This window comes from Pinus tabuliformis, chromosome 7 (assembly GCF_031772625.1).
Source record: "Pinus tabuliformis cultivar Carrire ecotype Pingquan chromosome 7, CPIR1, whole genome shotgun sequence".
In the NCBI taxonomy this organism is placed as follows: domain Eukaryota; kingdom Viridiplantae; phylum Streptophyta; class Pinopsida; order Pinales; family Pinaceae; genus Pinus; species Pinus tabuliformis.
In genome coordinates this window covers 470,964,945-470,991,689 of record NC_142293.1, presented here as the reverse complement: position 1 = coordinate 470,991,689, position 26,745 = coordinate 470,964,945, and the positions used below count along the sequence as shown (strand labels likewise).

Genomic DNA, 26,745 nt, shown 5'->3' with positions numbered 1-26,745 from the left:
CTAGCTGCTACTACAAATCTACAACTGGAAATTTGAACTTTCGAGATTCGAAGTTCCCTGAGGAAAATTTTCCCTCTGATGTGTGTGCTTTTCTCTTCCACCCGATGTGGATTTTGCTTTTGCAACCTGCAGCAAAACCCTCTACGTCCAACCAGGAATTTGCTCAGCAAAAAGATGAGTCGCTGCAACTCCTTCTGCCTGCTGGAATCATTGATCTGGGAGATTCGAACTTTTTCTGCCTCTTGCACTGAAAATAATTGAACTTCCCCAAGCAATTCGGCCTGCCTGGCAATGAATTGCGCTGCCTCAAGAATTTCGCCTTGTTGTTCTCACTAAACAACAAAATTCCTTTCTTCGCTTCTTCACTTCCTGGCTGATCAAATACACTTCGATACCATGTGAAAATTTCAAAACTGAAATCCTATCGCAACAACTGGTATTATTTCTTCTAACTGATAAAGTTATTATGCAGTTTATTGCTACGACAACATCGAAATAAACGCACTGCAACCTTCACAAATAAAACTGTGGAAAATAAATATCGCTGGAACTGAGGAAATAGTAGCACACACATAAAAATGACAGCGTTATTTTTGGACAATTGTCCTCGGAAAAACCCAACTTGGGAAAACCGGTGCAACAGTGAGGGTTTTATTATTATGTAGCAGTGAAAATCTGAGTACAATCTATGGATGCCCAACTGGCAATCCAAACAACAAGAAAATCTGGGCAAAATTATTTTAAGACAATTACCCTTCTTCCACAAGCAATCCCAACACAACCTGCCTTCAGAAAACTCGGCCTCCTGGACCCCCTGCGTAGTCTTTATGACGTCAAGCCTCCTACTAGTCTCTGATGAAGTCGTTCTGCCTGCCTTTGCTGAGGAAATCGTCTCTTTGACACTCTGGAACCTTTGTTCGACCTCTGGAACTGAGAATGAATTCTTCCTCAGCTAAATCGAACTGCCAATTTGAAGCAACTGCGCAGTCCTCTGCACTTCGTCATTGGGAATAACTCGGTTGTCTTGCTGCTGCCTCTCTGGATCTGGAAAACTTCCTCCGGATCACTGTCCCTGCCCCTCACTCACTGCTTGATCTCTGGATTGCTAACAGTTGATTGCTGCTACATTGGAAATCGATTTGTCAAGGAAATCGAATTTTTGGTGTTCTTAAGTATATTCTCCAAGTGCCCATCGACTTCCTCATATAATCCACTGTTGGAGCACCAACGACCAAGATTAAAACTTAATCGATGACTAGGATCATATTGGAATCGATCTGTGTGAGTTTTTATATGATTCTCACCTTGACTTAATTAATACTGAATAATTAACGAGTTTTCGTAAGTTTAGACTTAGGAAACATTAAAAAATTGGCTAATAATCTAATTAAGTTACTTCCAGGTGGAATTTCCATAAATGATTTCTGGGTCTTGGAGATCTCATGTACTCTAGTCTCTCTACCAAATATCGTGGCTAGAACACATCCGGTGCTACAAAAATCAACAATCCTTGCCCTCTCTTGGCCCTAATTTGCCCTTTTGCTCATCACTGATTTTTCTGGGACTGAATACTTGGTGTGTTTTGCAGAGAAGTTGACTCAAAAATTTGTGTTTTCTGGTGGCATTTTCATTGGAAAATTTTGGGCCAATTAGGTAATTGCTCTACAAGGCCTTAGGCCTAGGGTTTGCTCTCAAAACCCTCACTTTATCTCTGTTTTACTTCGGCTGTCAAATTCTTCATTACAGTGATATAAGTGCCCTAAAATCACATCTAAGTGATCTTAACACTTTAATAATTTCATGGTTAAATTTTGCTAGTGTTTTGGCCACTTGGACATCAAGTATCTAGCCTAGATCTAATCATTCACTTGCTGGAAAATCACTGCATAACTGAATAATCAGATCTGATATTTTTTGAATATCACATTTAAAAGGGCTTAAAAATCAAATTTTTTCAGTTGGCAAGCTTACTCTAGCATTTGGCAATTATTAGCACATGTTATTGCACCAATAGCTCACTGTTTGTTTACTTTTTTTACTGCTGTAATAAACATTTCAGATCTGATATAACAGTGAGTGACTCATCATAAGAAGGATAATCAACTTGTGTTTTCACTTGGCAAGTTATTAGGCATCTCATTACTCATTTCTGGTTCATGTATGCTTATTGTTGCCTAGATCTAGAGTTATTTGTTCACTGCTGTCCTCAGGTTAATAAGTGCTGATAATTCTGAAGTGCTACTGCAGTTATTGGTTAATTGGAAGCTAACATTTGTTTCTCTTGTCTTAGCTATAATAATTATCAAAGTTTTCACTTAAATCACTCACTTCTAAAGCTTTGAATCTCTAATCTCATTGATGGTCTAAGCTTTTTGAGCATTAAGATCTAATTGACATTGTGGTTTAAACATTTGCTCTAAGTTAACTTCATAGTATTGTGCTCTCTCATAATCTTAAGAAGCTTTGGTAACTTTATGATTTATCTTGAGAAATTGGCATCTTAAGTATTATTTCAATTGAACATCTTTCAATATGGGCATTGTCTAAGAGTATAATCGTGGCATAAGATTGTTGATGGAATATCTTAAGTAATTGGCATCTTGTGGATTTGACATTGGCACCAAGTAAATTAACACTTTTTTTGGTTGTAAGATTGCATTTTGATTTACAAGTACTCTTGTTTCTAAAGATTCATCATAACTTAAAGTACATTGAGCTAATCTTAAGCCAATAATTCACTCATAATTATTGCATTGGCATTCTAGGCTTAATTTGCACTGATAAATTACCTCCAAGAAAAAGCTTGGTTGATAGACTGTTAGGATACCTTGTCTCATCTAGCTTGATGGATTCAACCATTTTTGGTGATTAACACAATGACCTTGCAGTGGTTAGAGCCACAGTCTTTGCAACGCGAGAGGCATTGGGTGGTTGGAACACAGGGGAAGGTATTGTTAATCAAGCCTCTGCTTGCTTCCCGTTGGCTTCCATCCCACAACCTATCCTAAAGACTGGTCTCAAAACAGTTAGGAGGAAGGTTCCAAACTAGGCATACAACTTAAAATTAACCAAGATCCTTGCATTACACTTAGTTTCCAGGACTTGCATCTCATATAAGTTAGTTGATCATTTAAGCAGCATTTGTCCATCCAGTTACTTGGTCTTGATTCGTAATAAGCAAGAGTTTTGACTCCATAAGGTAATGGTTTCATTTCTAAATCTAATCGAATCCTTAAGTCTTGCTAAATTAAACCGAGTAGCTAGGCCACTCAACTGTGTCTCCCGGATAAGTTGGTTCCCAACTTGTCTTTCGTTTTCTCATCTTCATATGGTCTACCACCCATAGCCTACTATTGGGAGACAACTAGAATGGAGTGGGCGAGGTTCAGAGTGACAACCCTCGCCTTGAGTCGTTGTCGCGGTGCTTGCACAATTTGAGTGACAACATGACCAAGGGTCACACCCATTCACATGGTGGGGCCGACTTAACTAATTGGGGCCGACTTGAGCACTTTAAAATTAAATTAAGTTTCCTTTCGTAGCTGAATTCTATAGCTAGGGAATACCTCCTGCAACTACCCAAAAGTCAACACTCCCTCTTAGCTAGGGAGGTATTCACCTTGACTATCGCAGATGTCCACTTTGCTGAAAAAATTCTCCATCCCAAGAAAAGATTGAATGAGCATGCTATGTTGATGTATCCAGATTCCATCCACTTCATGTTTTATTTTAGAACCATGTGGAAAGCATTCTGCATTAGCATCATGCAAAGGATATAGTCACGACTCACCCACTAGCCAAATACCCTTTGGCAGTATGGTTAGGTACCCCCTGGCTGTGGTAAAACAAAACTAGTCCTGGGTCACCAACTAACCAAGTCGTCACTTGGAATAAGGCCAATTCTCCCTGACCAATGGTTAAATCCTTGGCCAATTTACCATTCCCCCCATGTCGTCTCATGATGCTTGAATGGTAAAATTACTTGCCCGATGCTTTGGGGCACTCATTATACCCACTAGACAAGTAATCCTTGGCATTATGGTTAGAACCTTCTCACCGGGGGAGCACTGTGGGCCTTGATGCTATTTGGGCCATTCTCCCTAGCCACATTACATGGCGCTTGGTCAATACCCTTAACCTAGGAAAAATGTCTTCCCTTGATGCTACAACATCAACACTCCCTCTCAACGAAGGAGGCATTCTCAACCATTCCAAGCTTGTCCTTGAAGTATACAAACTTCATCTGGGACAAAGGCTTTGTGAGAATGTCAACAACCTGCTCGTTTGTAGAAATGTGTTGAAGCCTCACTGCTCTCTTCTGTACCATGTCTCAGATGTAGTGAACTGTGATTCTTGATCTCAATGTGCTTTGACCTGTCATGGAAAACTGGATTTTTCGAAAGCTTCACACAATCTTGATTATCACAATGTATCATGGTCGTTTCTAACACCTGATCAAACAAGCTTGCAAGTACCTTCTGAAGCCACACTAATTCACAACTCGCCAGATTAGCTGCAATATGCTCAACCTCTGTAGTGCTGAGTGCGACAAATGGCCGCTTCCTGCTCATCTAGGATATCATAACAGAACCCAAACTAAAGCAACATCCTGATGTGCTCTTCCTCTCTTCAACACTTCCTTCCAAATTGAAATTTGTGTACCCCTACAGCTGTACTTCACCGTTTGAGACATATCCCAGTCCATAACTGACTATACCACACAGATATCTTAACGCATGCTTTGCCGCAATCCAATGTACATGCCTTGGTTCCACCATGAACTAGCTCAGAGTGTTCACCGCAAAACAAATATCATGTTTGGTATTAACTAGATAGCTCAAGGATCCAATCAATCGTCAATACATAGAGGGATCCACCAAATATGAGTCAGAGTATCTTGGCTTCTTCAGATTGGTCACCATGGGAGTGGTTATGGATTTGCAGTGCATCATCCCAAATCTTTGAAGGATCGTAATAATATACTTCCCTTGACCAAGGAAGATCTCACCTGACTTCTGCCACACTTCTAATCCCAAGTAGTAATGCATCAAGCCTAGATCCTTCATTTTGAACTTAGAGGTCAACTCCCTCTTACACTGATCAATGAGATTTTCTACTCTTGTTAAAAACAAGTTGTCAACTTATAACAACAAGATCACAGGCTCACCTTTAACAACCTTGTACTAAACATTGGGATCGACATCATTCTTGGTGAAACCAAGACTCATAAGGTATCCATCAATTCGAGAAAACCAAGCCTGGGTGCTTTCTTGAGTCCGTACAAAGCCTTATTTAGATTGCAAACACGAGACTCCCTCTCATGTACCTCAAAGCCTTGAGGTTCTATGTACAATTCTTCCTCAATTACTCCATTGAGGAAAGTGATCTTTATATCCATTTGATGTAACTTCTAACCCATACAAAAGCAATAGAAAAATTAGTTTTAATAGAAGTGTACCTGGTGATTGGAGCAAATTTCTTGTCATATTTCCCTCCCTCTTTTTGGGAGAATCCTCTTGCCATGAATCTCATGTTGTACTTCTCTATGCTGTCATCTACCGCATGCTTGATCTTCTAGATCCACTTGGAAGGCCCTGTTGACTTCCCCTTAGGTCCCGACACAATTTACCACACATCATTCTTCATGATGGACTGATATTCCTCCATCATGACATCCTTCCAAACTTGCTGGCCTGCTGCTTCCTCATGGTTGGATGGCTCGAAAACAATGATGTGACTCATCAGTGCTGCATATCTTGAGTAATTCTTAGTATGTTTGCTTTCCCTAAAAGTGACACAAGGAGCTGCACGCCCCTCTGCATCCTGTAATGTACTTCTAATCCATGCCAACCTCTTCTTTGGATTTTGGAACGACCCTAAGTTGGTTCACTGGCTCAATGGGCCCTTCTAGCTCTTCCTAATCATCTAAAAGATGCTCCACTGGTACAGAAGGACTTGAACCAACATCCTTGGGAGCCTCTTGCTCCTCCTCATCATCAATATCCATGCGAGATCCTTTTTATCTCCAGTAATGTCCCACTGATCTCAGCTTGCCGCTTTCCTAGAACATAGATCTAGTAAGCCTTTGATGTCTCAATGTATCCAACAAATGTTCCCTTCTTTCTAGAAGGCTCCAGCTTCATTCTCTTCTCCTTGGGTACATGAATGTAGATTGGATAACCAAAGATCCTCAAATGCCCGACCTCTAGTTTCTCATATGTGAAAGCCTGTTCAGGAGTCTTATTCCCCAAAATCCGATGAGAACTTTTGTTCTGAACGTAAACTACCATTTTGGATGCCTCTCCCCATGAGAAATTTGGGTAAATTCTGATCATGAATCATTACCTTAGTAGCCTCTACAATGGACCTATTCTTCCTTTCAGCAACCCCATTTTGTTAAGGTTTGCAAGGAACTATTAACTTTCTTTTAATCCCTGCTTCCTTGTACAAGGCAATGAGGTCCTTGGAAGTATAATCTCCTCCATTATGCGACCTCAAAACCTTGGTCTTCTTTCTTGTCAAGTTCTCTACCTGAGCCTTGAACTCTTGGAACCTGTTGAAGACCTCATCCTTGGTCTTCATGAAGTAGATCCATGTTTTCTGGGAGAAATCATCAATGAATGTCACATAGTACAAGAAACCACCCAAAGATGATATTGTCATCGGTCCGCATACATCTGAATGTATTAGATCCAAGATCCCCTTGGACCTACTGTCACTGCTCGAAAAAGATCCCTTGACATTCTTGCCAAGTGCACAACCCTTGCAAACTCCTTCATGCTCTACCTGGAGCTCTGGAAGACCTGTAACCATATTCCTCAATGCTGGCAAAGCTTTGTAGTGTATGTGAGCAAATCTTCGATGCCATAACTCACATAGATTGGTGTTATCATGTACCAATGCTTGAGCTGATCGTCCCAGGAGTCTGTAGAAGCCTCCCTCTTGAACACCAATCACCTTTGCAGAATATATGTTTGAGCCCTTATTCCACCCGACCATTTCAACTTTTACACAGATAAATCATACACACTTATCTTTTGGAAATAAACACCACACTGGCTACATATGTCAGACATTCCACCCAATCATAGGCATTGTTGCACTAAATCTCTCAACCAAGGCATTGTTCTGCTACTCTCACATAGTTTGATTTCCCAACAATTTACAGTCTGGTAACTTACTAAAATCCCAATTACACCAGCTCTCTTTCCCCTTAAGCTTGCGCAATCCAGGAAACGAGATTCCCTTCTCTGCTCAGCAATCCATTGGTCTATCCCACTTCCTTTCTGAGCTCCAGCAAAGTTTGGCTAGGATATCTCTTTGTTGGGTAGTACAGGGATTCTCAATTTTACTCTTCCATTCAGTGGCAATAATTCCCTTCATACAGGGTCATCATTTTGAACATGGGTTAATTTCTCATAATTACATTACAGTCATGACATCTTGGCTCTTCCCAAACTCTCGTAGAATGCATGATCCAATACCAAGAGTGATAGACAACAACCAAAAAGCTATAGGTTTTATTTGCATGCCTAGAACTAACCACGTGGCTCAATAGGAAGGCCAAGTAAATACCTTAGAACTCTTTCTGTAATTAATGTGGCTTTAGCATAAATCAAGGAAGAGGACTTTGTCTTATAAGAATATATTATTATTTAGCTTTTGGCCCCTTTGAGCCCCCTTTCATTCCACTTTTGTGGGATCATAGTGTCGTCTGCAACTGGTGATGTATTTTTCTACTATTCCTTGTACCTTTATGTTCTTTGGATGTTGGCCTTTCATCATAAACACATTCACATATTTATAATCTAGGGATCAAACTGGGGTATTACATAGTCAATGGCTTACCTTCTTTAAATTTTTTTGAGTTTTCAAGTTTTCAATGGATGAGAATTTTGCTCACAGCAGAAGGTTGACCTATATTTGAGGTCAAAGCCCCCTCTAAGTATTTCTTTTCATCCAAGGGTAACTCCTTTCTAGATTGAAGTTAGTAGCTTGACTTTAAGATTAGCTTTTGAGCCTTAACCCTACAATCCTTTAAGTGGCTATCGCTGGGGATGGAGACCATTTCACTTAAATCCTTCGGCTTATTGGTATCAGAAAATTGGTTAGGTGACACTAATATAAGCTAGTATAAAATAATTTTGTTAATGTCTGACAAGCGACCACAAAATTAGGTCAATGGGACTTAAAAATACATCCAGTGTGAATACAATGTGGCCAACTCCTATAAAATGCTAAAAGTAAGGAGAAAGAAATAGACATAGGGCTTATTGATCCTGAAACTCCTTATTAAGGAACACCTCCAAATTGGGACATTTTGCAGAGGAAATAAACCCAATTTTTCTAGATTGAGGGACATGTAATGTATTAGCAGAGGACATACCTTGAATAGCAGTAATTGGATCCTTTTGGGTCATCAAATTACTGATAATGGATGAAAATTTCCTGGAATGAACAGTGGTCAGGGACTTCTCTATGTCCCTTCTTGAGACTTCTGCTAGAGCCATCCCTAGTGCCATTTTCTCCAAACTCTCTTCCTTTGATCTTCTAGGAGTTTCCAACTTTTTTTCGTTTTTAACCTGCATTTTTCTGCCTACCCAAGCCTTTGGATGGCTCCTGGCAGTCTCTTCATAGATGCTCCATTACATTGCACACCATGCAATGGAAAGGTGACCTCTAGTAGTCCAACTTTTCAACATAAGACCACAAAATTAGGTCAGTGGGACTAAAAGATACATCCAGCGTGAATACAATGTGGACAACTCCTGGAAAAATGCTAAAAGAAAGGAGAAAGAAATAGCCATAGAGCTTATTGATCCTGAAACCCCCTTGTTAATGAACACTTCTAAATTGGGACTTTATGCAGAGGAAATAAACCCATTTTTTCTAGATTGAGGGATAGGGTCTGTATTAGCAGAGGGCATGCCTTGAATGTCGGTAATTGGATCCTTTTGGGTCATCAAATTATTGATAATGGATGAAAATTGCCTTGTAGGAACAGTCGTCGGGGACTTCTCTACTTCCTTTCTTGAGATTTCTTCTCCAAAGACTCTTCCTCTGAGCTTCTAGGAGTCTACAACCTTTGATCCTTTTTAACTTGCATCTTTCTGCCTACTCAAGCTTTTGGAGGGCTCCTTGCATTCCATTCATAGATGCTCCGTTGCATTTCACCTCGAGCAATGGAGAGGTAACCTTTAGTAGTCCAACTTTTCAACATAAGACCATGCAATTATAATTTGACCAAAACTTTCTCAAGCTGCTTATCCTCCTCCCCCCTAAAATATTGTTCTAGGGCTATAAATACACCTAGGAAATTTCATATATCTTTGAGGATATTTTTGTTCCATAGTTTGAGAGGTAGCATAGGCATTAAAACCCATTTTTGTTGGATGAACATAAGCTTGCTTTAAGGGTCAAAAGTAGGCTTCCACCTCTTCAGAGCTAGACCTAACGGGCTGTAAAGCCAATCTTGACTTAGGATTGCCTCAACATCCTTTTCTTGTCTCAGCTCAAATCAAATCTAATCCCACTCCAACATGTGGAAGATGGGGAATATGACCTAGCGGCCATCTAGCTTCGAATGAACTTTTGAATGATTCCCCTTTCACCATTTTGGCCATAAAATGACCAACTAAAGCAAGTTTGATCAAAACCTCTACTTCCTCAATGCCAGTATCTTGATATATGATCGTTTAACCTTGTCTGGTTTAACCCTGACACATCTTTGTTTTTAGGTGTAGGGATTTCTGGAAGAACTGCATCCATCTTTTATTTCTAAACATTGCAGACCCACAACTGAGATCCATCATTAGGAGAAAATGTGTTGTTTCCTTGCTAGGAGATGTGTTTCAAACTTCTTAGGGTTTGCCCTGAAAGCAAGCTTTGGCAGCAGATTGGAATGGAGTTTGAGTAGCAACTTCACCAGAGGATCGCACAACGTCCTGTCATATGACTTGTTGTGAAGAATCAAGATACATCCAAAAAGGCCCTTTTGCCCATCTTCTCTTACCTGCCCTTTTTACTTAATTCTCCTTTCCTGATCTATCAGCATACTTTTGCTTGCTGTGTCTAGGTTTTTCCTCTCACCTTCCAACATCTGGTACTCTTGCCTCCAACTCTAGATCTGCCATATCCTTGGTCATGTCAGTGTTAAATGCCTTGGCACTTCACCACACTTCTAGTAACACCTTCTCCATACAAAAAATGGAGTGAGGGCTGGGCACCTTGACCTCCTGATTATCCACCAGGTCCATCATGCTTAGTGAGACCTACGGGAACCCTAGTCTATAATCACCTCATCTTCCAAGGAGTGCTTTCATCCGAGAAAATGACAAATATACTTGCTAATCTTATATCCTATTCCCATTTTCAACATTTCTGTATTCATTTCTTCTACAAAGGGAAATCTAAATTGCTGATGTGGTTTTTGGTTAGATTTCATTTTCCAAATCGTTCAATGACAGTGCTAATTCAGATAGCTTTATCTATTGAAGAGTCTAACTTTTCCAGGGGTACTCGAAGACTTGTGACCATAATCCTTAGCAAGATTTTTGTCCATAGGCATTTTGAACTCTCTATTGTGCTCGACTTGAACTTTGCCTTGCACCATAGACCATCTTCCATCCACTTGGATTCTCTGGGGGTATATTAGAGATTCTTCTTAGGTCCTAAGTTAGCAATTTCTGCAAATTTAACAGATTCTTTGAATATTTCTATGAGCTAGGCTAGATCTAAGAATTGAAATAATATTGGGAATCTTTTTACTTGGCAATGTGTCAGTTCTTGCATTTTATTTGTCATGGACTTTTCTGTAAAAGCTTTTGTAGCTCTGACCCATGGAGCTCTAACCCAGTGTGTAATGTAAAATTGATCTTTGTTTAGTATGTAGAGTTCTTTAGGAGTTACACTGAGCTAACTCTTGTAATACTTAGTCTGATTCTGCATGGTGGCAAAGTTTTGCAAAGTATTAGTCTGCTTCTGTGTTGTGGAAAAAAATTGCGAAGTATCACTAAAGCTGTCAAGTTTGGTTCAATTGTGGCGTCATTGAAAAGTTATTTCTCGTAGAATGCATTGCAGATTGAGCCGTTTGCCAATTTTATTGGATGTAAATATTATGGCAATTTAAAGTTGAGAACTTTTGTTTGATTCTAATATTAACTTTGATGTTCTTTTGCAGGTATATGCGACAATGTCATTCATGTCTCTGGTGATGGGCGATAAATCAATTTACTTTAATTCGATTAGGGAAATGTGAGTAGTACTGACCTTTTCACAGGGCTTCAAGCTTTGGTTCTGGCCAAGGAATTTTTGTTGCCTTCTTGGTAGGATGCATTTTGAGGGAGTTGGAGTCTGCAACTAGAATCTTATGTTTACATCCAGTCGATTTTCAGTTAATTAGATTCTCTAGTCTGCTATCAATTTATGTTTGCATGTTTTTTTAGCACTCCATTTTTGAAATAGTTGTTTCTCACCTTTGTTATCCATTAAGTTGCTTGAAGCTTTAGGAATGAAAATATATGTTTTTACATGTTTATGGCGTCTCAGAGTTGGATTTAAAACAGATATATGGTATAATACATGGTAGGAGAAATTCAAAGGTAACAATTTAATTAGTAACTTTTAGCAGACTACTAACCAAATTCAGAAGCCATCTCATCCTATCATGTCCTTAAACAGAGGTAGCAAACAAATTGGCAGCATCAATGATTTTAATTGGATACCTGTGATGTAATGGGATTAAAAAGTTTATAGAGGAGACAATGAGTGAGTTGAGTGGTTATAGATAACACAAGTATAAGCAATACACCATCAATGATTTAAATTTGATATTTGTGATGTGATGTTTGGAACATTTCTGACTTTAACATGTTGCAAATTCTCCTATATCATGCTGTAAAGCATGAAAGTGGACATAATTTTGGAATATGCGATGCAGGCTGCACCCACTCTCAGGCTATATACCGTTTGCTCACCATTTTACATCACTGTAGATTGACAATTATTTATTATATGTTGTTTGTATGAAATGTTTTATCTTCAGGTGATGTAGAAAATGGTGTGGTTAAATAGGGGCACTTGGCTTGGAGCGGGGTTTGCATTCTTTGCCTTCCTTAGTATTCTAGGTACTCAAGGGTGCCAAGGAATGCCATTGAAATGTGGTAGGGACATCCATAATTTCTTTTAAATATATATGAAAAAAATAGAAAAAGCCAAAATGGCTTCCTAATCCTACATCTCGAATTCATTAAGGAGCCTTTGATTTTCTCCGCCTATTCTTCCCATAAAGAAAAAAAAATTCTCCTCATCAACTAAATCAAAAGCATGTAATTATTTTGAGGAGGCAAGGGAACAACTTAACGGATGCTTTCTCCACCTAGCAGTCATTTAGAGGAGGGTTATTTGACTTAAAGAGCCATTTTTTTTTTTTCCCTTTTTCCTTATTTCCCTCTTCCCAATTCTTCAATCTTTCATATCAAAAGACTGGAAATATTGAGGGCGTCTTGGAAGAAGAAATCCTTCCTCCAACTTAATTAGTGAAGGCTCAGGATGGCATATGTTTGAGCGTAGGGCTTGTTCCTAGTAGCAAAGTAGATTGTAAGAGCTATGCATGGGAATGCTTGATGGGAAGTTCTTATTTGTCATTGTATTGAAACCAATGTTTGAAAACTCCCACTCGGGTTCGGAACCGGCCAAGGGTCGACTCCGACTCCGACTCTGACTTTGACTCCGACTTGGGTTCGGAACCGATCGAGGGTTGACTCCAACTCCGACTCCGACTCTGACTTCGACTTGGGTTCGGAACTGATCGAGGGTTGACTCCAACTCCGACTCCGACTCGGTATCAACTCGGTTGGTTTGATTTCAATGACTCGGTCGTTGTAAAAAATACATTAAATATATATATATTTTTTATGAAAAAACATAATTTTAAAGATTTTCATTCATGTTTCCAAACACAAAGCATTAGAATATAGAGAGAAGATAACATGTGACCAAAGTAGGTTCATGAATATATCCATTATATCAAAATGGTACCCAGTGCACTGTCCAATACATACATGATATTGATCAAAACAAAAACACATAACCAAGGAGGCTCTAAATGGCCTCTACAACAAAAGTAAACTGTAAAACATCACTAATCACCAGTACTACTGGCTACTACTAGAGAAGCCAACATCATTTGGCTCAGAGTCTAAATCAGAGTCAAACAGGGAAACCCATGGCTCCTCCTCCTCATCACCATCTCCAACTGCAACTATAGAAGTAGTAGCACTAGCAGGTGCAACAACTGCACGCTGAGATAGACGAGATATGTGCTTCCGTCGTGGCTGAGTAGAGGAAGTGCTTGCAACTGGAGGACTTGGGACTGGGCCTGGTACAAGTGGATCTGCATTCAACTGAACATTATGTTCAACTAATGCCTCCATCTGTAAATCCAAATCAAGACCAATATCCTCATCAGAATCAAACTCTACTAGATGACTCTCCACTACCCAATCTGATGCTGGTTCAATATCTTCCAACACAATGGGATCCGTATTAGGTCTTTTGTTCAGCAATTGGTTGCGTCTTAGTCGAAGGTTGTATTGGACATAGACTAGATCATTTAACCGTTTTTGTTCCAAACGGTTTCTCTTCGTGTGAAACCTCTCAAAGACAAACCAATTGCGTTCACACCCAGTAGCACTGCAAGTTTGATTCAAAATACGGATTGCAAACTTCTGCAATTGAGGACAATGGCTACCAAAAGCCTCCCACCATTGTGCTGCAAAAAGCATAGTTGTGTAATGAGTTAGCTCAACAAATTATATCCAACTTTCAATTTATAAACAGTTTAACAAAATAAGAATTTGAAAATTGAAATTTTTGTTTACCTGGCTCATCTGCTTCTCTTGCAACCCTTGCTAGGTTATTGCCAAAGGTACCCGTGGCTCTGCTGAAACAAGTGATCTGTCGGTGTATCTCCAACTGATCACTTTCCTTAGGGACCATGCAGTCAATGCAGTCAATCAATCCATCTCGAACCTCTCCAATCAAAGTTTCTACCTTCACAACTTTATAATGATACCTTGGGTTCAGAAAAAACCCAGTTGCATGTATATGGTGATGGAGTTGATTGTTCCATCTTTGATCAATGATTTCCCAAATGGGCCCATACTTAGCCACTCTATCCTTGTATACTACCTTTATTTGCTCCTTTGCTTGATCCATAGCCTCATAAATGAAGCCTATAGCCAATCTTTCCCCATCCACCAACTGCAACACCTTAACCATTGGCTTAGCAACCTTCACAATCTCTGCTGCCTTTTCCAAAATATTTCTTCATTAACTTTCTTTCTCACATCTTTTCCATCCTGTTTGCGAGACCATTGACATTCATTCCATTCATCATTGGCAAACACCCTTTGCAAGTTTCTATGTTGGGAACGCATAGATTGCAATGCCAAAAGATGAGTTGCAATTCTAGTGATGGTAGGCCTAATAATATCCCTGCCCCCTATGTGTTTCCTCATCAAGCTCAAAATCCATGAGTGATTGTAGATATATTTTGTTATGGCTTTGGCATGCTCTACAATGTTCTTGACCCAATCTATTTTGCCAATATCCTCAAGCATGAGGCCTATGCAATGTGCAACACATGGGGTCCAAAAGATGGGTTTGTGTTTTTCCTCTAACATTTTACCAGCAAGAACATAGTTAGAGGCATTATCTGTGATGATTTGAACAACATTAGGCACCCCCACCTCTTCAACAACCTCATCCAAAAGCTGAAACAACAAGTGTGCATCTTTCACCCTATCAGATGCATCAACTGATTTTATAAACATGGTTCCCTGTGGGCAAAAGATAAGAAAGTTTATGATGGTATCGTTCCTTTGACTAGTCCATCCATCTGACAGGATGGTACATCCTTGTTTTTGCCCATGAGCTTTTGAAATCTTTCAAATATTCATCAATGGATGAAACTTCTTTTTGCAAAAGAGACCCCCTTAACTCATGCATAGTAGGGCCTTTGAAGCCCTTTCCAGCAACAAATATGGCATCAAACATAGGTTCATAATCTGGTGAACGAGAAGCAATGAAGGGGATATAAGCATCATACCACCATCTAACTATGTAATTACAGACAATTACTCTCAATTCTTTCTTCCAGTGGTAATCTAAAGTGGGCTGCATTTGACCTCTATTATCTTGAGGACCATGTGCACTATTAGAGGGAGAGGAGGGTGTGAAATAACTTTTGATATCATCCTTCTTTTTCATTTTACCCTTGCCCTTTTTTTGCATAGACTCCAAAGAGGAAGGAACATAGCGAAAGGGGTTGGATGCATCAGTGCAAGGGATAGATGACGAGCCCTCATAATCAAAATTGGGGTTGACAACCATCATGTGTTTTATACTTCTCTTCCTCCGAATTTCAACCTCTATTTCTTTTTGCCTAGCTTTTTCTTCCTCAAACTTCTCAAATTTATCTAGCAACTCCTTCCTAATCTACCCAATTTGTTCTGATGGTGCTTTACATGGAGTAATTTGGCTTCTAACACCAACCAAGTGTTGTTTCAGCCTGTGAATGCTCCCTCCACCTCCCTTAATTTTTCTATGACAAAATTTGCAATGCATTTGATTATCAATCATTTCAGCATATGCCCAAGCAACATCTTTCATTCTAGGAGCCATTTTTTGATATTTGGACTTGGAAATGAAAGGAAAAAAAAAATGAAAAAAAAAAACAATGCTTCAATGTTCATTTCTTTTACAAAAATTACTCTTTTCAATTTCCAGATTTGAAAAAAAAAACAAGCAAAAACAGATTTTAGAAGTGAAAAAAAAATACCTCTAGGCTCTAGCCTCTTCAATGCTGCTCCAACAAACCAACTCCTCAATGCTGCTCCAATGGCTGCCCAAGAAGCTCCTCACTGCTGCTCCAATGATTGCCCAAGACTCCTCACTGCTGCTCCAAAAACCAACTCCACAACTCTTCACAAACTCCTCACAAATTCTCACACAAATGCAATGAGATAGTTGTGAGGAAATGTGAGGGGGTTGGGTACCTTTATAGGCTTGGGAGAGGTAGATGGCCTTAAAGAAAACCTAAAACCAAATTATAATTCTGTTTGGGGTTTGATTTCCCTCCAAAAAGAGCCATTAGGTGTCATTGACCGGTTCGGCCGATTTAACATGGACTCCACCGAGCCGGCCGGTTTGTTACCAAACCAGTCAGTTTGGTGACCTGCTTGGTCAGTTCGGTAACAAACCGACCATTGGACTGGTTTTTCTGCCGAGCTGGGCCGGCCAGGGGTATGGCTCGGTCAGCTCAGCTGGTTTAAAAACACTGATTGAAACTGCTACATATGTTGCAGTGGCTTTTAGAGTATCTGGATCAAGAGTCCTCAGAAGGGTGTAGCAGGCATGATATATAGTCTCAAAGAATCTACACTGGGATTTTGATGACCCTCAAAATGGTTGGGATTTAACTGCATGATTAGTGAGAGCTGAGGATGACTGATGTTCAAGCACATGGGGTGGTAATAGTAACAAAGTGGATTGTAAGAGTTGTGTAGGAATGCTTTCATGGCACATTCCTACACAAGAGTATCTGTATCAGGAGTCCTCAAAAGGGTGTGGCAGGCATGATATATAGACTTGAAGAATCTACATTGGGATTTTGACAGCCCTGAAAAAGGTTAGGCTTTAACTGCATGATTAGTGAGAGCTTAGGATGATTGATGTTCAAGTGTAAGGGTTGGTAATAATAACAAAATGGATTGTAACAGTTGTGTAGGAATGCTTCATGCCATGTTCCTGTTTTCAAACTGTTACACATGTTGCAATTGTGAAGGGTCAGTTTGGGTTGTGCACCATCATTAGCATAATAGTGGCTTTTAGAGTATCTGGATCAAGCCTTCTTGAAAGGGCGTGGTAAGCATGACATATAGCCTCAAATATCTTGATTGGGATTTTGAAAATATAAAGGGTTGGGATCTAGTTGCAAGGTCGATTTTGACGCCTTGGACAAAGGACATATAAATTTAATCCCCTTATTTAGGGAATGAGTTTGCAAAACAAACCTTTTAATACACTGGGGGGACTTATGGGTCAAGAGCTTGGGCATTCTGGTTTCCATGGAGCACAATCAACCATACTTAAAGGTTGCAAGCAGTTGAGAAATAAGCTTTCACAACATTGTAAAATTATACTTGACATGTGCAAAATGCGTTTGGTGTGCTACGTCCCATTTGGAAGGATTGGAAATGGGTGGTCCTATGGGACATCCTTCTATGATTACAGTATAAACTAGCTTTCTACTAGTGCTTGCTCACATTTTTCTCTTGCATATAAGCTAGGTGGATTTAGGGAATTTAGAGAAAACTTACATCCTTTAAGCTTAAAGTCCTTGGATGGTTGGTTATTGATAATAGTCAGTAGTAAAGGTGAGGCTTAATTGTACAAGCTTCATATATGGTAGTATGATATTTTCCAATGTAGAAGCAGTCAAAGCTCTTGTACCAGGATGCATGTTGGGCTGAGATTTTGGGATTGTATTGCTGCACAATATCATATTTTGTTTCACAGCCTCAATTGGAAGGGGGTTAATTCGTGGACAGGTGAATGATCAGCCAAGCATTCAAAGGAAAATGAGATGCTATAAGATTGACATGTATTTGCCTTTTATGCAAGAGATTTTGCCAGACTACTTTAAGTGGAGACACTAAGCCTCTTCACCTGAGAGAAGTTGCTTGGTTCAAATCTGACTTCGCTATCTAGTTTGTATCAAGGTCCTCGGATAGGGAATTTTGAGAAGATATTGATCTCTTTAAGTTGGGACCAAAATGAACATGCTAACTGTCCTTACCTATGCAGGGAGCACCCCTGCACATGCCTCTAATTTTGTTGACGATGTATGTTTGTCCGGTGTATCCTTCATGACCATTAATGAAATATAAGGGTTCCCCTTCATAGAAGATGAAGAAGAGGAGGAAATTAAGGAAAAAGGACAAGAAAAACAAAGCCAATTTTCAATAAAGTAGGTTAAAATAATGTAATATGCTCGTGAAATTTTTGCCCTAGTTTATCCTAGGGTTTTCAAATAAAATTCATATGCAGTATGTTGCCAGACATTGGTAATATATAAATGGTAAAAGTCAATATTGTACCTTTTGTTCACAATTAACTCTACAGTTCAATCAAATACAATAGCAATCAAACAATTCTCACTATTAAAGTGTGATCACAAAATAACAATATCTACGTATAACCAAGATTGGTCGATTCATAAATTTAACAAAATAATGCCCAATAACTATGAAACTATCAAGCATCCAACATATAAAATCTACTATTGTTAATCTCAAAACCTTCTGGTAGTTCTGATCTTTCCGGACCTGCTATTCAATGAAAATTGTTGCAGTGACCCTAGCCCTGTGGTTATCGCGTCGATGAAACAGATTTGCTAGACTATGAAAATTGACATCAATTGGCTGGTCCCGAGCTTTTGGTTCTAACTGTAGACCCTAGCTTCCGGATAGTGTTCTGATATTGTGCCACAGACCCCCGAAACCATTTATAGAAAAATTTTGGGTGAATTCTTTGTCGAAATACATCTTGGTCCAAGGTGCAAGCTACGGGGATGAGATGCGTATGGTTTCACTGATCGTTTGTGCTCAAATCTAGAACGTTAATTCTTGGAGAAAATTTGCCGAATACTGTGCCCAGACAGGACGTTTTACTCAATACAAATTTGTTGCCTTCTAAAGATAGCCCTGTGCCCAAAACAGAGGAAAGGAGAGGTCTTCGCTGCCTTCAACAAAGGGTTTCTTGAATCAAAGCGTACCACAGTATTTTGCTGCCCAAAGAATAGAGATTGACGTATAAAGAATTGGCTATCCTTAGCCAAGAATCAAGAACCAACCAGATTCCGTTTCTTTTCCAAATTGAATTCCTGTGCCTCGAACATAATGAAAAACAAAAATAGAAAAGTGTCAACTAGGGTGGGATCTTTCAGCACCGAAATTGACAAGAGAAATTGGGGTCTTAAAACCCTCAGAGCCTCAGGCTCAAAGAAAACAGATCTAACTGATCCAATCGAATGATGTTTCCAAATGCATTCAGTCCTCCCATATTTGTAGATTTCCTAGAGGAACTTTTCTTTTTAAAATGATAGAGTAATCTTTACTCTAAGCCCCAGTTTGGGTTACTGTGCCCAGCTGCCCCAAACTTGTCCAACAGTGGGTATTTTTGGGGTTTTCCTCCTTGGAGGACTATAGTCTACGGGGATTGATAGGCTACTTTATCCTTTGAGCAATTAATTCTTCGGGAACATTACAGTCTGCCCTTCCTTTTCCTCACTAGGATAAGCGTATCGTACAATACAACAATCACCACTGTAAAATTTGCATTGTTCACTCAATGGCATAGGCGATTTGTTTTTACCATTTACTCGTCAAACCTGAAGATTGCCAGTACAATCAATAAATGGTTGATTTTCCTCTTTTACTGGAGCTGCTTTGAGAAGGCCCTTGACATTAAATCCTTGTCATTTCAGCAAGGTTGCTACTTTGCCTCTTCCATTTTCAGATATAGTTGTATCTATACTTTGAGGCCATGCATCAAAATTTGATTTAAACATGACAGTTTCAAATCCTTCCATAATACGAGTTACATGAGCTTGCTTCAATTTTCCTTTACTGGCAATCAACTCTTCTGCAACTTAGCTTGCTGCTTTTCTATCCTCAAGCGATGTGTTCCTACCCATCCAAATAAATATCTCAATTCCACAATCTAACATGAAGCTCTTGTTTGTGTTCAACATTTCTCTTGTCAATGAATTTCCTTCAATGGGTTTTGCACGACCTTGTTGTATGCATAATAGCTTTGCTGGAAGAGCTTCACGTTGTGATTCATAATCATTGTTGGACTTCTTGGCAAGAGGAGCAAAATACCAAAAAAACTCTAAAACTCCCATGTATTGGGATCAACTACAAATTTGCTATCCTCAATTGTAGCCACTTGCCACTTCCCATCATGATAATTATCTTTGATATATTGAAAAACCTTTAAAACTTTAGCCTTCTCTTGAGTGGATGAGTTGGAGCCGTTAAACTGAAAGCCTTTGGGATTTGTATCAAGAATAAAAATGTCATCGTGATTTAAAGATGATTGAGAATAAGCTATGTTACACAAGTTTTCGGTACGTGGGAACGAGTATTTGGTACGGCTAGAAGCTTTGCCCAAATTTACAGGAAACGTCAAGTTGGGAGCGACAATAATATAATATATTAAAAATTAAAATTTAATATATATTATTATTATTTTTTGAAGTGGTGTAAAGATATATCAAATTGAATTTTTAAATGATTCATCATTCAAGAGACAACCATAAAAAGTTATAACCAAAACTAAAAGCCACCTAAAATCATATTGAGGTTCATACTAGAAAAAAACTTAAAAAGGCAAAAGCCTAAATTAGTACATAATTCAAAATGCCCAATAACCAAAATATAACAACAAAAATACAAAGCTTATGATCATATAGTACGATCTTCAACATCAAGGAGATCCATATAAGCTTGAGCCTCACTGGGTATTGGATCAACGTCATCATCATCATCATCAGATGCAACAATGTCATCTAAAGGTATGCCAACCAATCTTGTATTTGGTAAAGGATTATCATCATCATCATTAATTTGGGCAGCGTCTTCAGCGTTCACATCCCATCACGCAGCAGGTCCTTCTAAATATTCAGGTAGCTTCCTTGAATAAAGTCAAAGACTACTATGCACATGAACAAGTTTCTTTGCTCTCTTAGAGGTAAGTCAATTCCTCTTAATAGAGTGTGAAACTATAAGTGGACCACTTCCTTTCAGCAACTGAGGAACTAGCAACCTGAGATATCAAATGTGAAGAAAGATTTCAGAGCTTTGGGACTTGGCCCCCATACATTCTCCACCATCCAAGGGGTTTCTTTTGAGCATAATGCTTGATGTCCCTCCTTGCATCTTGGCTGAATGAAAGGGCTTAATGTACCAAAATCAATAAATTGCTCCCGTATCACACTTGCTTCATCAACAATATACATCTTAGTTATAGCATCAAGAAACCCTTGTTTTACCTCTTCATCATCAATAGGAAGAATTCTATTTGGTCTTTCCATATACCACTTTGGATTAAGGGCATATGCAGCCATGTGAAGGGAGGTATTGAGTTTAAGCCATCTTTTCTCTATCAGCTTGTGGATTTCATGGAAAAACTCCAAAGAAGGGTTTCTTTGGCGAATGATGTGCTTTACCTTGCCACCATGGTATCAATACATTCATATATTTCTCCAAGAGAAGGAGAATTTGAATCAGCATACTTGATCAACTCCAAAATTGGAGCTGTGAAAGAGACAACATATCTACAATCAACCCACCAATCCTCATTAAGAAGCATTTCTCTTATCTTCTTCGCTTGAGGTGACTTAGATTCAGTCCATGCATTCCACTCTGAAGAAACAACAATGGCTTGTAAAGATACATAGACCTCAACCATGCGCTCAAGCAAAATAAAATATGTGGCATATCTTGTTTCTGCAGGGTTTAAAAAATGCTTCTTTGAATACATCCTGTAAATTTCCAAGGAAGCATGGTGGTTGCTGATGAACATTTGTGCTTCCCTCGCATGTGAAATGATTTTTGCAATCCATTGTATTTTACCAATGTCTTTTAAGTTTTAAGAGATTGTTAAGGGCATGTACACAACAAGGAGTCCAAAAGATATGCCTATATCGACTTTGGATCATCAATCCCACTACTTTACAAACAGGTGTTGCATATATGATGACATGTACCACATTTGAAGGACCAACCTCATCAATTGCATCCTTCAACATTTCAAACATGAAAGTAGCATCTATAGTTTTACCACTACAATCAATTGCTTTTAAAAAATAAGGCCCTTCTGGTGATGTGACAATAACATTCAACAAAGGTCTTTTTTGAATATTTGTTCAACCATCCATGACAATTGAACAATCTGAATGAACCCAAGAGTGTTTGAGGTCCTCCATAAGTCCATGCATTCTTGCCACCCCTCCATCTAATAATGAAGTCCTCATTTTTTTGTACCCTGGGAATGCATATCCTGTCCCTGCAGGATGCAACTATGATTTTTCTCACCATTTCTTTATAGTATGGTGAACGAGTGGCATTAAATGAAATTCCATTCGCCATAAAAAAATCTGCTGTGGCATCATCTGCTTCATCCCTATGCAAAACATTGTACATCTTTTGAATGGAGTCACTTACACTAGTCCTCTTAGTGCTAGAACTTCCTTGATTAGTCTCAATTTGGATGTGACTTTGTTCATTCATACATTGGGATGAATCTTCATGTCTACCTTTCTTATTATTAAGAGATACAATGCTATTATCACATTCATTGTTTCCATTTGCTTTCATGTAAAGCTTATTCATCTTCGTTCTTTGTTCAAGGTTACATGTTCAACTCTTCACTCCTAACCTAGTTATGCCCAAAAGATGATGCCATACTCTTGTATAGCTACCCTTTAAAACATGGCAACACAAATTGCATTTCCATTCCTCACAGCCCCCACTGTTTTTTGTTATTTTTTTCATGAATTTCATTAAGGGCTTCTAGGGAAATGTTGCTTGATTGCTTGTGGGTACCTATTGTTGCATCTGCATTCTGTTGTTGAACTTGTGGAGCTTGTGGGGATTTCATCCCGCTGTTGTTATTACCACATTCATTGCCCAACCCTCTATCCATGTATTAACACTGAAAATTTACATTAAAATACAAAAAAACATTAGAAGTGGAACAAATAATAGATTTTACAATGTACATAAATGACAAAAAAATAAAACTCACAATACTAGTATTTAATTTGCATATTCTCATAAACTAATAAACTAGTCATTGATAATTTGCATATTTTCATAAACTAATAAACTAGTTAATGATCAGTGCAGCCAGATTATGTACCTTGACTCCTAACATAAAACATCATTAAGTTTCAGTTGGAAAACATAAAGCGTCATATATGAGAAACTAATTTTTTTGATGGATCATGAACTGTTTCTTCTTTTGATGAAATTGCTTAGGAAGGAGTAGTTTTTTTTTTATGAAAAATTGTTTGAAGCAAATGGACAGACTAAAGAGGATTACACAACCATTAGGAACCACCCAAGATTCTTCTGTTTGATCAAACACCAGACTAAAGAGGATTATGCAACCAGAATAGAATTTTGAGAGAAATATAAATATAAGTTATAACAGAATAGTAATAAGATCTCGGTAAGTTTATCCATTAAGTTCGCATACGTCATTCCACCATCTCCTTCCTAAGACAAGGTTCTGCTATTCAAACTGAAGATTTAAAGCTGTGATGTGTCAAGCTTTTGGTTGGAAATCAATACACACATAGGATAAGGAAAAATCAATCACCCACCCGCTTATTCTTAGATTGTGAATACAATCAACAATATTTCTTTCACATTCCAGATTGCAGAACTTGTATTTTCAGAAGATCTGCACCGAGACCAGTGGCGCAACAAACAAAGACACGAGAGGAAATCATGAAAGTTGTATTTTCACAAGATCTACACTGATGTGATATTTTGGACACACAATCAAGTTCTTGTGAATAGGAAGAACCAGGTGCACTTACACGATGATGGGAATTCCAAACTAAAATTCCTTTTCTTTCCCTTAATTCAAAATAATGGTTCCAGATAAAACAACTAATGCTACTGACAGTGACTAACAAGATCACACAGCTGGAAAGAACTTCCTAACCAAATACGAGATGAATGGTGGTATGCATCGCTGTAAATTGAACTCCCTTGACCCTTTATACTAATGCTACTAATGGTACACAAAGCTATAGAAATTACTTCCTAACCAATACGAGATGCATGGTGTTATAACAGAGTGATATAAATTGAACTTATAAATTAAGTTTGCATAACAGAGTGATATAAATGTAACTTATAACAGAGTGGTATAAATTGAACTTGCACTGAGTTTGCATCATCTTGTCTACTTATACATAAGGTTCAATTTCAATCTGGTTTTTCCATGGGCTTGTCCTGTATGTGGACAAAGTTCACATGATTTTTAAATAAGAAAATTTTTAAATAATGGTTCCAGATAAAGCTTTACCTGGTATTTGGTAAGGATCAATTATCCTTTCTTTTGCGCATTAAAGACATAAGGTGCATTCCTTTTTAGTAGATTAAAAAAGAAACGCATTGCTTTGCTCAGAAGTATGGAAATTAAAAAAAAACGCATACAAGACTATAAAAAATGACTGCATTCTTTCCTCTGTCAAAAAAGTTAAAAACCCATGGTGGTACACTAAGATAGTGTCAAAAAATCCTTGTACTGCACAAATATGACCCAAAAAAAAAATGAAGGAAGACAACAAAAATCATTCCAGATCATCTTCTCGGATGCCAAAAACTTAAAAAGTTAACAGAGTAACAAAACTGAATAGTTTTAACTTTTATCAAAAAGGCATAGTTATGAATCAAAAGCTTTGTAAACCAGTGACCTACTAATGTCAGCATTAAATCTCCAATCTTTTGAATGTTTTATGTAATGTATGATAATTAAAACAAAAAATCCATAGCGTAATCTCGCAATTTCATTGAAATATCTACGAATTTAGGCAATGCCATTAAAAATTTAATGAGACTACCGACATACTTAATTTGAGGTAAAACCGTAAAATTCATTCGTGAACGAGAAAGAAACCTATGCCTTGACTAAAGATTCAAATTAGAAGTAGAGATCGTGTAAAAATATCACTTAAAAGTTAAAACCGTGAATAGCTCCGTTGAATAGGCAGAATTGAACCGTAATCATTAATCTGAGGTAAAAGTCAATTGAGAACGAAACTATAATGCAAACAAACCGAAATTAGAATGCAAACAAAGTTACAAACATTTATAGGCAGGCGAAAAAGATGTATTGGGAAGAAGATGAGAGATGGATGGGAAAGCACGACAGTTCTGAGTTGCTTACTCCTCACCAGTGAACACGAACCAAAACAAAATCACCAGGTGAACACAGCTGGTTACTCCTTACGGCAGGCGAACACAATGCTGAGTTGTTTACTCCTCACCAGTGAACACGAACCGAAACAAAATCACCAGGTGAACACAGCTGCTTACTCCTTACGGCAGGCGAACAGCGCTGATGAGGGACAAAATTATATAGAAAAGCTGAGTCAGTTTTGCCGCCAAATCTGAGTAAGTTTGCCGCCAAGAAATCGTGCCCATTTTCTTGGGCTTTTCGGGTACGCGTGGATCGGAGCCTGTGGGAGCTCCGATCCAAGCTCCCACTTGAAATCCACTCTGGAAACCACGATTTTTGCAGATATAAGCTCCTGGAAAGCTTCAATGCTCCTACCAAAGTTTCTGCCTGTTTTGGAGCGTTTCGTACCAGCTCCTAACCTCCCAGGAGCACCGGAGCTTGGGGTACTTGCTCTCCAACGATTGGGAGCGGTACCCGTGCAACATTGAAAATAAGGCACCTCTGTCACATGCACAACATGCTCTCCCTTGCATGCAAACAAGTGAACTGAATATGTTTTCTTCTCGACATGTTTGAATCCTGAAGCAACACCTCCTTGTTCTAGTATGATGCAGGGCTTAAAATATGATAGAAACTTATCTGTTTCATGTCCTTGACTCACTCTATGTTGTACTGCATGTCCTTCAAGAGCTGCATCCAATTCAACAGTGTTGATGGTTTCTGCACCAACTTCATTCTGACTTGTATCTTTGTCAGACCAATAATGGATATCATAGCGAAAAACACCACTTTTTTAAAGTTGTTGTCTTTTGCAGCTTCATAAACCTGTTCCGCAGTGGAACATATGCTATAATTTTTTTTTGGAACTGTCTGAAATTCTTCTGGCCTCATTCTGAGGATCAAGCCTAACACTGCCTGTTGCTTTGATCCAATCATAAATAACACCTTGAAGAGCTGACATTTTACATTTCAATACCACTGATACCTTTTGTGGTGGTGACCCCTCTATATCTTCAACCTGGCGATGCAGAATAAAAGGTTCCAATATCTAGTGCAATCGGTGAATTATTAATCACTTTCTTCTCAGTTTCAACTTTCAAGCCAATCGTCTTCAGGGGGCTGAGAAGAAGGCCCATCCCTTTGAAAGGTCTTTGAGAACCCATCATGTAAAATTTTGCGGTTGTCAAATACCTCAGGTAGAAGAGGCCATAGTTCCTGCAAATCATCCGCAGTTTGTTCATGGCATCTATGTCTAGAGAATGTGACAGTCTTTTTGATTTGCCTTTGTTTCTTTTCCTGTATTTTGTAACTTAAACTTCGTTGAATATCTAAAGGATGCTTTGAGGCTCGGTGCTGAAGAATGTTGAACAATTTAACAGGTTTACAATACATTGAGAAGCTTTCTTCTGCTAGAGTGGCCTCTTCAGGCACCAGACCTGTAGATTCCATTTCCTCCAATGATCTTTGAGAGTCCCCAACTCTCCTCATCTTGCAGAAATGCCAGATCATAATATTGTATGTGACAGTACCTCTACCATTCTTCAGATGTTGGTAAATTTCTGAACGCCTCTGTATGGCACTTTTAAATGAAGAAGCCTTGACGAATGGTGTCATTATTTCCTGTATTGCCAGTTTATTCCCTGTATGTTATCCTTTTCTGATGTCACGAGGAGCAAATTCCATCATTGCTGCTGATTTGTT

General features: G+C 38.7%; 1 protein-coding gene and 1 pseudogene across 5 annotated transcripts in view; one reads left to right on the top strand and one right to left on the bottom strand.

The window, feature by feature from the left end:
- Positions 1 to 26,745, top strand: part of LOC149247985 (uncharacterized) — a 161,673-nt gene that overhangs the window by 22,256 nt on the left and 112,672 nt on the right. For all 5 annotated transcript variants that reach the window (XR_016266642.1, XM_089458325.1, XM_089458324.1 and 2 more), the window contains one exon: positions 11,180 to 11,253. Coding sequence is in view for 4 of the 5 variants with exons in the window: in XM_089458325.1 (XP_089314451.1) it covers positions 11,180 to 11,253 (74 nt within the window). In the remaining variant the exon portion in view is untranslated. The remainder of the gene's footprint in view (positions 1 to 11,179; positions 11,254 to 26,745) is intronic.
- On the bottom strand, positions 19,310 to 26,658 carry LOC149247987 (villin-4-like; annotated as a pseudogene).